At 31.2% G+C, this 13,024-nt stretch overlaps 1 protein-coding gene across 1 annotated transcript in view; it reads left to right on the top strand.

The window, feature by feature from the left end:
* LOC118186981 (cytochrome b-245 light chain-like) overlaps positions 1 to 11,444 on the top strand; it is a 35,270-nt gene extending 23,826 nt beyond the window's left edge. Inside the window, exon 6 of the mRNA XM_035357150.2 lies at positions 7,540 to 11,444. Within this exon, the coding sequence (XP_035213041.1) occupies positions 7,540 to 7,662 (123 nt within the window). The 3' untranslated portion in view covers positions 7,663 to 11,444. The remainder of the gene's footprint in view (positions 1 to 7,539) is intronic.
* Positions 11,445 to 13,024: the final 1,580 nt, after the last annotated feature.

Genomic DNA, 13,024 nt, shown 5'->3' with positions numbered 1-13,024 from the left:
TAGAGAGAGCGAGTGCAAAAGACTTAGATTCTAGATCGGAAGAAAAGAAAGAGATAGAAAGTGAAAGGGCCGTCAATAATGAGCATTCGGAAGAAAGGAAGTTAGCCAGCAATACGGAAGAGGCAATTAAAATTGCAGACATCAGTTTAGAAGAAAGGTCTATCCTTGCAGATGTTTCGCCAGCAGAATTCTTGGAAGCACAAAAAACTTGCGCTAGTTTAGCGACCCTGTGGAAGAAAGGGAAAAGTGAAAATGAAAAAGAGTTTATAATAGTCAAGGAAAGACTATTCAGAGTGGCAGGTTCTAAAAAAGGGGAAGATAAGCGTCAGCTGTGTGTGCCTCTCGTTTTTAGGAAAGGGATCTTGAAGTTACGCCACGAGGAAATCTCTGGTCATTTAGGGGTAACAAAAACCAAGGATAGAGTTTTGACACACTATTTCTGGCCTAATTGCTACCAGGAAATTGAAGAATTTGTGAGGACGTGCGATATTTGTCAGCGTGTAGGTCACAATAAGGATAAAAAGAAAGCTCCTATGAAGATTATGCCTGTTATATCAGAAGTGTTTAGCAGATTAAATATTGATGCAGTAGGACCTCTGATCCCTAGTTAGCATGAAAATAAATACTTAATTACGTCTATTTGTGTTGCTTCCAAATATCCAGATGCCATTCCTGTACAGAATTTAAACTCAAAATGTGTGATTCAAGCCTTGATACAAATCTTTTCTAGATCAGGTTACCCTAAGGAAATTCAGTGTGATTTGGGTAGATCGTTTACCAGTGAACTTACATCTGAGTTTTTTAACAAGTTCGGAATTAAAGTGTATCATTCTTCTGTGTGTCACCCTCAAAGCAATTCTGTTGAAAGGTTGCAATTATGTTGAAAGGTTGAAAGGTTCCACTTTGAAAAGGGTATTGAAGGCTTTGTGCTTGGAAAGCGAGAAGGACTGGAAAGAATGTTTGCCATGTGCTTTGTTCGCCCTCAGAACTGTTAGCCATGAGAGCACAGGTTTTAGTCCCTGCGAGTTAGTACATGGAAAAAATTTGAGAATGCATCAAACGATTGTGTATGAAAACTGGCTAGAGGAAGAAAGTTCAGACTCCACTGTGGTTGAGTATGTTTTAGACTTAATAAACAGATTAAAGAAGTGTCAGGAGCTGGCTGTAGAGAGGATGAAAGAGTGTCAGAGTAAAAGGAAACTCTGGTATGATTGCAACACTGTTACGAGAAGGTTTAAGGTCGGAGATCTCGTGCTTGTTTTAGCCATACAAAATGGCTCTGAACTGGATAGGGCCAGGTAAAATAGCTAGTGTGATTTCCGAAACCAATTATACGGTAGAGATTCCGGGTAAGCGTAGCAGTGACACCATTTATCACGTAAATTTGATGAAACCTTATTATCAGCACCCGGAGTTTGTGAATCTTGTGATGGAGGAGGTCATGGAAGATATTGAGGGAGAAGTGGATATTCCTTATCCCTTGGCTGATCCAACTCAGGTAGATTTTTGGAAAATAGTTGGAGATAGTAAGCTAGAAGAAAGAGCTTCGGCAGAGGAAATAGGAAAATTCCAAGAAGTTATAAGGAAGTATGCAGCGGTGTTTTCATCCGACCCCGGCTGTACGTTTTTGGTCGAAATGGATATTAAATTGTTGGATGAAACTCCGGTTAGAGTCAGGCCTTACAGAATGTTGGCGAGACAAACCGACATCCTAAAAGAGGAAATTAGGCGGTTGCTTGAGTTAGGAGTCATAGAAGTCGGGCAATCTGATTATGCTTCGCCTATGATCTTAGTAGAGGTCCCAGGTAAAGATCCTCGTCCTTGTATAGACTACAGAAAATTAAATTCAAAAACTATGACCGAATTTTTCCCTCTTCCCAATATTGAAGAAGTGGTAGAAAATGTCAGCGCAGCTTCATTTATCACAATCATGGATCTAACCAAAGGATACTTCCAGATACCACTCACAGAGCGTGCACGGAGGTTGTGATGCCTTTTTGGACGCCGCATTTGTGACGCCTTTTGGATCTTTCATCCCGAAGAAAATGATGTTTGGGCTTTTAAATGCGCCTTTCTATTTTTGTAAATTGATCGCTCAAGTTTTAGGAGGGCTGGACAATTTTGTTCTACCGTATATTGACGACATCGCAGTCTTTTCGCCGACTTAGGACAGGCATATGAAGGATTTGGATGTGGTTTTAGGTTGCCTTCAGGAGGCTAAATTGACTATTAAGCCCTCGAAATGCAAATTTGCTCAAGACCATGTGAAATTTCTGGGTCATGAAGTAGGGTCTGGGAAAAGGTCGCTAGTGAGGCCAAGATTCAAGCTATCAGAGATTTTCCGATCCCCACTACTAAAACACAGATACATAGCTACCTTGGTACTGTGGGCTACTATGCAAGGTACATAAAAGATTACACCAGTATTGCGGCACCTTTGACAGACGCTTTGAAGGGCAAAAACAAAAAAGAAAAAGTGATTTGGACAAAAGAGTGCGACGTGGCTTTCAATAAACTGAAGACCAAACTAGTAAAAAGTCTGGTTTTATTTGCACCAGATTATATTAAAGAATTTATTATGCAGACAGATGCCAGCTTATATGGTGTGGGTATTGTGTTGTCTAAAATTCAGGATGGGGAGGAACACCCTATACTGTATCTTAGCAAAAAGTTTACTAAAGCGGAGCGAAATTATAGCACCATTGAAAGAGAACTAGCGGCCATTATTTATGGACTGAAGAAACTAAGTCATTACTTAGACGGACAGAAATTCAAGATGCAAACGGATCATAATCCGTTGACTTTTTTAAACAAAATGATAGGATCAAATTCTCGTTTGACTCGCTGGGCATTGTGTCTCCAACAGTACAACTTTGAAATTGTTCATAGGCCAGGCAAATTACACGGTAATACAGATGGCTTGAGTCGTGCCCTAGTCTAGTGACTGAATATCACTAGTGGATACAAAGTAAAGTAAAAAGTAATGAAAATGGGTGAAAATGATTTTTGTAGAGTTTTGGAATTATATTTGTGTAGATTCAAAATTGTTTGCATTGTGTGTTTCATTTTCAAAAAAATTGTTAGAATTAAATGCTTTATCTTAAGTATTAGCATTGTGTAAAATTTGAGGAATGTGCTTTGTATAAGGCACACATTAGGAGTAGTTTAAATTATTTTTGTTTTATTTGTGCGGTTATGTTATCTAAAAATAAGTGCAGGGTAATGTAACTGGCTTCTCTATTATCACTTAAATGTTTACCACTTGTGTTTTGAAAGCAGTGAAATGTATTTAGAATTTTTCATTCCTTATTCAAGAAAAATTTCTTTATGAGGGGAGGAGTTGTGATAAGGTCACATAAAAGAAGAAGAGACTGAAGATTAATATGGACATGGATGTCTCGTGAGAATAAGCTGAAAATTATTATTTTTTTATCTTACAAACACATTTTCAATAGTTGTTAAAATAGTCTTTATTAAAATAATTAAATCTTTGGCAATGTTAAAAACACAAGCTCGAGAGCCACAAATTGCTCTCACACGTAAAATGTATAGAATTTGATTTTTGATATAGATAGGTTTTTCTCTGCAGAATTGTATGCAGCCATTTTTTTTAGCATTCAATAATTTTATTATTGAATGCTCAAAATTTAGCTAATTTTAGCGGTTTCGGCCACTACACCACAGCATGCATGTGATTAAGGTTGTAGAATAAAATATTAATTAGTACAGTCCACATCAAGTTAATTTGGAATTGTTGTATAACAACGCACACATCGCATGAACATTTCTGGTCAGCGATGGTGGTGTTTGATCTGGGGAAACAACATTTATTGCAAATTTTGTTATGTTATTTAATAATATTTTGTTATGTAAAAGAATATGTCTGAAAATATAAATGGATGATTTTACAAAAGTCTGTGAGCGGCTATTGAGTTTGAACGAAGCTCAGATTGAGAGAAAAAACTTGAACATGATGTTGGGGCATTTAATTTTTGAATTTAATAGTTATAAATACTTTGTTTCTTTGCATACCACCGGTTGAGAATCGCTGCCATATGCAATAGAATCTTGATTATCTGAGGTAACTGGAAATGTATAACCACTTCAGACAATTAAAAATTGACTAAATTTTAAATCTTGCCAACTTTCTCGCCATAAAATTTTGTGAAATTGTGTATTTGAAATTTTAACAAATGCTCAAGTACTACAATTAATAGCTTAGGAAAGTATTTTGTTAAATAAAATTTATTTCCTTCACTTGAGTAATAAATAATCTGTACAAGATTTTATTTTGTGACAAAATGTTTCTGAAAAAAACTGAAATAAAAAGATCCCATCAAAATTGTTGCAATTTGTAAAAGTTTATCAAAATACTAACATACATTTATTTTTATAAGTGGCCTTTTTTTTTTTTTTTTTTTTTTTTTTTTTTTTTTTTTTTTTTTTTCATTAAAAGCTTCAACCATGGGTAATTTTCACATTAGTTGTTTCCATTTCATCATCATGTTTAAAATCTCTCTTATTCCTGCAATAATTATTATTCTCCGAATTTTGGTATGAATGATTTCTTCTTCACTCAAAATTTAAAAACTAATTTTTCTCTTTGCTACATTATGTATTATACAAAATGTTATCTTAAGCAACGCATCTTTTTATCCTTGAAATGCGTTTATGAATTTATTGTTAATGAGTATCTAAACTGTTGATACTGGTTTCATTTTTTAACCCATGTATTCTCCATCTTTTATCTTAATACACAGTAAAGAGACTATTAAATGACCCCGTAATGGATAAGAAAAGGCAAAAGATCAATCATAAATATTCAATTGAAAGATGGCATGCAGAAAATTCATAAATATTGCTGATTTTCATTGTATCCTTTCTAATGTTTCTACATCTTAATCCCCCAGAGACTATCCTTCAATTGATTACCAACTCAGGTAATAGGGTCTTTACTATATTATGTGCCTGGAACATAATCTTTTTTTTATTTTTTCTCTTTTCTTCATTACATCTTTATACTTATGAATCTGTTTATGTTGTTAGCAACCGAGTATATAAAAATGGTGGATACTGGTATTTTAGTCAGTTTTTGATAGAATAGACTATGAGACATGAAAGCTACCCATAGAAAATTTATAACATATTTCTCTTAAATTTTATTTTAATTCAGTTATCTTTAGTTTCTGCTTATTTTTTATACCTAGCAGGTATCACAAGTTTTTAGATGTTTAACAGAACTTGAAAAAATTACAAACAGCTTCTGTAGTTTTAAAACAGTGCAAAGTCCGAAGTCTGGATAGAGAAAAAATTAGATTCTGAAAGTAGCAGCTTTCTTTATGCTTCATGCAAATGCAGTAGATATTTTTGCATGATGAAGCATTAAGATTGAAGGAATGTCCTGATTCCTAAATTCTTCAGCGCTAAATTATATTATGCAATTATACCATGTTGAAGAAACACAATCATTTGTTAGCATAAATCTGTGTGATCAATAATTTACCTTCATAGCCACCTTTTTGCACAGCATACATCTCAAATCGAAATATTATATCAAAATTCATCGCTGATTTTGCACATACTGAATAACTTATGACCCTGATGCCAACCTGGTGAATAATTTTTTATTATTTTTTGCTTTTATCAACACATGACTGCTGGATAAAGGACTCATACAGTGAAGTCTGAAACAGTTTTTTAAGTATTAGTAATTGAACACCAAACAGCATGGTAACTTTTTATGTCGACTAAGTAGTGGTTACAGACTTAAGCCAACTGTGTTGCAAAGTGTTGAGTTTGTTCACAAGATGAAATTTAACAGAAATTTCTTTCCCTGTGCAAAAAAATTAATTTTGTAAATGATATTTGTAGATCATAAGATTACATTTACCACTGTTTGAATTAAGAATAACTTACTCTGATAAGCTGTCAAGTATATTTTGGAATTTATTTATTCAGAACTCAGAGAAATCTGAAGCATATGCAGGCAATAAAAGTAAGTATAATAAATAACTAATGTAATTCGGGTTTATTTCCTCAGTGCATGATAGCAGCAAGGCAAAATTTAGCGGAACATGTCTTTAGTTACCTTCATCGCCGATAGTGTAGAGCATATTCTTGCTAACTTTATGATAGTAGCCGTAAATTTGAAAGTTTTTAGATAAGGCAAAATTTTCCAGTTAATAAAATTTATTAAGAAATGTGGGGAAGTCGTTATAATGAAAAGGATATAACAGTAGTATTCCATTGCAATGACAATGTCTGAATAATCAATCAACTAATGAATAGCAAATTCTGTAGTATGGTGCTAAATCCAAAAAGCATTGTTACCAGTAGGGAAGAAAGTAACAGAGAGGCTGTTGAGAACAAAAAAAAGTGTCAATTGAAGAGTTAGAAGGAATTTTTGACACAGTGATTACAAGACTTGAACAGTGAAACTTTGCAACTGAAAAAGAAGTTATGTCTGCCTGTAAAATTAAAAAGGAAGTATTAGAAACATGAAACATCTTAAACAACTTACATTGAAAAAAATGCTTAATAATTGGTATGGTATTAAATAATCATAGAAGAGTTAGACCTGATTCTATGCCTCCTGATTCTTACTTAGTGACTGTCATTGGTGAAACAGAAGCAAACCTCATTACTGTACACCAACCTAATCATCTAATAGACTCTAGCTAATAGACTCAATATCATAGTAGTCAGGGCATTTGTTACTTTGTGTCAATGACAGTCTTAATAAAAGATTATATGACTGCAAGATGTTTTTAGCCAGTTTTATAGAAATTGTTTTTGTTGATACTGGAACTTCTGAAGCACCATGCTTCCTCTGCATAGAGCGAAGTTACATTTTATGAGACTGCCACTACATGCTTTTGGATGCATTGATCTAAGCATACGGACATCAGTCTAGATTTAGGAATATTTCTGTGATTCCTTTCCCATTTCCATGCTCTTTTTCAATTCATCTTCTTCATATTCTTTGACAACAAGACTTAAAACAAAACCCTTCATAAAACCGGGTATTTGCAAAACTTGACTTTGAGATCACCAGCCAGAGGTGTCTCCAGTTGCATGCTTTTTCTGAGAGTTTTAAAAAAAAATAGTCCTAGAAAGACAAGTTTCCTACAGTGACAGAGTGCCAACTGTTGAGTTGTGTGTTGTTTCCTTCCTTTTTACCTCACTAACATATCATGTAAAAAATTTGCATTTATTATATTTACGTAAATTGTTCAACTGTATATTCCTTGCATTTTGCATAATTATGTAACCATGTCTTTGTGATGATGCATTTTTCTGTGTCAGCTAGTGAATACAGTCCAAAAAGAGGGTTTTTTTTTTTTTTTTTTTTAACAAATGGGAATTTTATTTTTTCATGCTGTGCTCTTTTTACATAAAACTCAATTGTTTTTTCATCTGTTTTAGTAATAATTTCACTATATCTCTGTACTTTTTTTTTTTAATAGGAGTAGATAAAAGATAAAATTGATTTTCTAAACTGTTATGTAAAGCTGTATTATTTTTTTTCCTTCCTTGCAGGCTGCTTTGTCAGGCTTCGAGTGGCATCCTATGCCGCCTGAGAATGAAAGGCAATTACTAGCATCTACTTATGATAAACCTAATTACAGCAATATTCCTATATTAAAGGAAACTGTCTGCTAGAATAAAATAAATCTGCATTTATTACTAATAAATTTTTAATGTGGTACATAAGAAATCAGTATAAATAAATAAGAGTTGCATAGTCTATTTTTTACAACAAAAATATTTTTAAGATGCTCTTTATTTGAGTTTATTGGGACATGTAAATATTGATTATATTAATTAGATTATTTATTTTATTTTACTAATTAGGTATTAAGAAACTTTAAAAGTCCTTAAAATTTTGGTATCCATATATAGCTAAAGCTAGTTATAAATTATGAAATTTATCTGACAGTGCTTATTATGAATGAAAATGCACTTTGTATTTTACAGTCTGAACTTTTGTATGTAAAACATCTCTTTCTTAGCAATATTATATTTTTCATAGAAATGCAAGGTCAGGATGAGTGTCTTAGTTAACTTCTTGATCTTTTAATCAAGTCTACTAACTTTGTTTACTTTGATTGATCATTTCTTCATGCCAAGCCTTGTGTTACTCTTTTGTATTTGCCTTTCAATTTAGTCACCATTGATAAGTAATAATCTGTTGTGCAAAAGCAAATTCTTATTTGTACATAACTTTACTTTTTACCAATTCAAAATTGCAATGTAGATAAATTATCAGACCGTATTCTTTTCTTTACAGATATTTAAGATTCTTCAGGCAACTCTGACAGAGTTTTTTTTTTTTTTTTTTTTCCCTGTGGGGGAAAGGGGTCAAGTCAAAATTGACAGTGTTAGATTTCTTTCATTTTCAAACAGTTGAATTAAGTAACTAATAAAATTATTATGTTAGTATTATAATGTGTAATAAAGATCGGTTTCAACCTTTTTGAAGCATTTCTCAAAGTTTTTTTAGAATAATTTTTATTTGTTGTCAGTATAAATTTAATAATGGTAACTGAATGAGATAAATGTATGCTTTTTTACAATCATTACATAAAACATTCACTAAACCATATTTTAGATTGCACTTTTGTTAAAAGTGAAAATCCTGTTTGAATTTTTCACTTCCTTATATTAAGTAAAGGAAGCATTGTAAATTTGCAAAAACTTTCGAGTATCGCATTTCAACAAAAATATCCATTTTAGCTGCTGTCAAATTTCAAATTTTTCCAATAAAGGACTCTTTTTCCAAAACAGATTTTAAAATGGATTCAGAAGAGATTTTTTTCATGATATATGCCTGCAGGCACATATGCATATGTCTCGCATAACTCAAAAACAAGTAGCCATAGATTATTAAATTTTGGCTAGTTGTGACAACTAGATGTTATAGTAGCTTCCCTTTTTCATTACTATCAGTCGCACCAAACACATATATATATATATATATTCTCACACTGCTTCCCGGCTCAGTGAGCTCAGCATTTTTATACTTATGTTTTATATGTTGCTAAATTGAGCATTTTTTGCTTTGAAAGTGACTGAATTATGTTGTTCTTAAGTTTCAGTTAAGGTTTTTAATGCCTTTAATTAATCTGCATGCTATAGTTGTAGAATCATAAAATTTTTTAAAGTAATCCTTCAAATGTAAAGGCCTAGCACCACTTTACGTTTGAAACTCTTAGTAAAATAGTGAATTAAGTCAATTGGTGCACAACTTCAGTTTCTTTTTGCCCAATAGGAACAAAAGTTAACTTTCAGTTTTGTAGGCCAAGAATTTTCTGTTTCTACTCGTTGGTCAAATTGCTTGTTTTTGGCATCGAAATTCTAATTTTAATTATAAAAAATTTTTATTAACTGTATTTGGTGTTGGGTGTTTCTGTATTTTATAATTTTTAATGAAAGATGTTTTGAGTTTTTATGAAATTTTGCCTTGTTGCAAAGTGAGTACTAATTAATTGAGAAATATATCTCTAATGAAAATCAAGGAAATAAGTTTAAATCAAGTACAGCAAAAAATGTATATACTTCACACAGTATAAAGAAGGTGAAACTCATATTACCACTTTTTGTTGTATTATTTATAGAGATCACTGCTGTCATCGTGAAAACCATGAAACCATTTAACCATGAAAGCCATAAATTATATTTTATAATTTGAAGAGTAAAATATAATCGTTAGTGAAAAGAGTCCAAGAATATTAGTTAACAGAATATTCTCCCACAAACATAAATATTTGTGTAAATAGTTATAAACATAATCCATTGCATAAAAATGTAAGTTTCCTCCTCTATTACAAGGCTTAGCTTCCTTGCAAGGCATATAAATGTTTACATTTGGAATCATCAAGACAAATGTAGCACCATCTAGTGATAGTTGCATTTTTGGACCCATATGTCTGCTATGGAGTTTCACTTCCTTCTTTATCCTCTGTGATATAATTTAGGCTATACTAGAAAGTCACATGGTGTCCACATCAGATATTTTATTAACCAAAAAAGATACTAATCCAAGGGGTTTTACTTTTTATTTATTAACAAATATATTTTTTGTTTGTTTATTATTTTTTTTATTTTATTTATTTATTTTTAGGAGCATAAAGCAAGCATTTGTAAAATGAGATATACATGTACATGTTAAAAAATATTTTCTTTTAATACTTGTGAGATAATAATAATCTGGTAATAGAGTATTTAAGTGTTGCATAAATTAGTAAATAAAAGCTATTAATTCTTCCTAAATGTTACAGCAAAATAAATTTTATAATAATAAAATTGGAATCTTTGGGAATGTAAATAAAATTTATTCTGTGTTTTTCTCCATTTTTATGGCACTTGGATAAAATAGAAATATTCGAAAAATATGCAGTTACTGTTTTAGTCAGTAAATCAGTAATTTTAGAGATTCTCTTTCTGTGAAAATTATCAAGAAATTCTCAACTAAGTCTCTGATGAAAATAAATTCAAAGCTAAAAGGACCTTTATTTTTGCATTTTTAATGAATTATATTCATTGCCATGGATATTTATTTCCTTGGCAGTGTATTATTTTTTCCTTCCTAAATGTGTAAAACATATAAGTGTATTATGAAAAATACATACCTCAGATTTATACCATCATCTTGGAGTAATCCAGTTTTAATACATGGTTTGAATTTTTTGTGGTCTTGGTATTTCAACTGTGGAAAACTTCTGCATTTTTAATGTATGTATAATTTTTTCGGGCAAGAAAAAAGGCTCTCCTATAAATAATTATAACTAATCTGTATATAAAATGATAGACTGTAGTAATGAAAGGTTTATATTTAATTTTTTATGAAATAAAATTAATTTCTTAGAAAATTTACTTATGATTGAAAGATCAGATGCTTTTCAGCTTATTTTGAATGAAAACAAAATATTTCTAATAATTTTCAACACTGCTATTTTATTTACTATCTCAGTGCATATGCAGTTTTGCAAAGAATAATTCTAATGGAAGAAAACTCAGAATGCAGATGCATTTTTATATTGTTGTCTTGTTTTACTAGTGAAGAAGTTTTATTTTGATAAATCAAAATAATTAGTTTCAGAAAGACTTTTATCATATATTTGTTCTTATATACTTCAAAATATTTATTGTCATATGTATATAATTGTATTGAGAAATTCATATGTAAATTGTTTGATGTTATAAGTTATGAAAAAAATTTTATCTGTTGCTTCTTTGGTGTGTAATCACAAGAAATAATGCAAGGAATATTTTATACTTGTTGACTGTATAGATCTGAAATTCTGTGTGCCAGAAATAATTTATTTTGTGCTGTTTTGAAAGCTGCTCATAATGTATTTTTCTACTGATATATTTTATTTGTCTATATTGATAAATAAATAAATATTGTAAAAATTAATTAAATCTCAACTTTATTTTTGCAACCATTTGTTTTCTTTTGAGCATGAATCCATTAATTCCTTTTCTTTATTTAAGTTTAATAGTAAAATCCATTATTACCTATTTAAATTCTATGATAAGTGAATGACTTGCAAATGTAGAAAGAGATGAATGTCCTTCAGTTAACATTTTCATTATTTCAAAAATGAAGAAGGTCTCAAGATCTGACAGAATAATCCAAGTGTCATTACAAGATCCTTTTTCTGAAATTTGGTTCTAATTTTTAAAGCCAGACTTTTAAACAAGTCGGTTTGCTATTTCACTAATCATTAGCTCTTTAAAATGTTTAACCATATTTAAGCTTTGCAGCAACTATTAAGCAGATCTTACAGAGCCAGCATATGATGCTTCTTTCCATTCGTAACACCTTGTTCTCTCAAAGCGTCCTGTCTCTCACATTATATTAAAGCATCAAGTTTCAAAAGGTAATAATAATAAAAATACTCATAAAATTTTAGCATTTCGTTTTATTAATTATAAAATTACATAGATTTCATTTTTAAGTATTCGTCCTGTCCCATTATAAAAATTTTAGTCCTTAAAAATCTAGTTCTAAATTAGTGTTCTGGAAAATCCCTTGCATTATATGTCTGTTCTCTGCATTTTCACCTTAACTTATATAGCAGTATCAAGATTAGCAATATTTTACAAAGTCTACTTATCATTAACTGTATGGTAGCAGACAAATATTAATACTCTAGGTAGCACTGGTTCACTTCAGCAAATGTCCATCTAGATCTTCATACCTGAAATTGTTTGATTTTTGAGTTTCCTAAAATCAAACATAATCAGAGATCACTCACTGTAATAGACGGTTTTAAAAATTGTTACCAAGTAACCGTATGAAAGGTGCCTGAAGAAGTATTCTGCTTCCTGTGCGTGCCTTAGACATCTTCTTCAAGCAATGTTCTGTAATTATGACTAATATTTTCAGCATTTGTTATGAAGTATTTTGTATCCTTTTGTAGTTAAAGTATAATTGAATTTAAAAATTGATTTAAAAAGCTGGTTTTATGGATTTCTGTTCTGTTTCCATTATCACAGATTATAAATGTATCAAAATAATTTTAGCTATTTTTGCCCCATTCTGTAATGATGGAAAATGTGCCACTAATCAAAGTTTGTGCTTTCGGTAGATACAAAATTTTCTAGCATCACATAATAAAAATCGTGTTACGATAAATTCCTCTCGTAGGTATATAGGGACAGTATTAAATTAAGGAATTTGAAAGTTTCAGTAGTGAGATCTTTTTTTGGGGGGGGACGTTTTACTGAATGAAGTAATTTACTAATTTGTTCTAATATATTTTAAAACAATGCTTGAATCGTGTGTATGGTGTTCGTCTCCTTATTCTGCATAAAAGAATGAGGAAAATAATTTCGTACGGACCAACAGTCCATCAAAAGAGATTATTGTGAATGTCGACCATTGAAGGCGTTGATATCAGAAAATATTGCTTGTGGACTGGAGGAAATATTGAGTAATATGAAAATTAAAAGGTCAAGGAGATAGCAGGGAGATTACATCATCTGAAACAACTGTTTTGCGCATTTTATATAAACA

This window comes from Stegodyphus dumicola, chromosome 2 (genome assembly GCF_044657685.1).
Source record: "Stegodyphus dumicola isolate Sdum_Otavi_A_Nest chromosome 2, ASM4465768v1".
Lineage (NCBI taxonomy): Eukaryota > Metazoa > Arthropoda > Arachnida > Araneae > Eresidae > Stegodyphus > Stegodyphus dumicola.
This window is presented reverse-complemented; position numbering and strand designations above follow the sequence as displayed.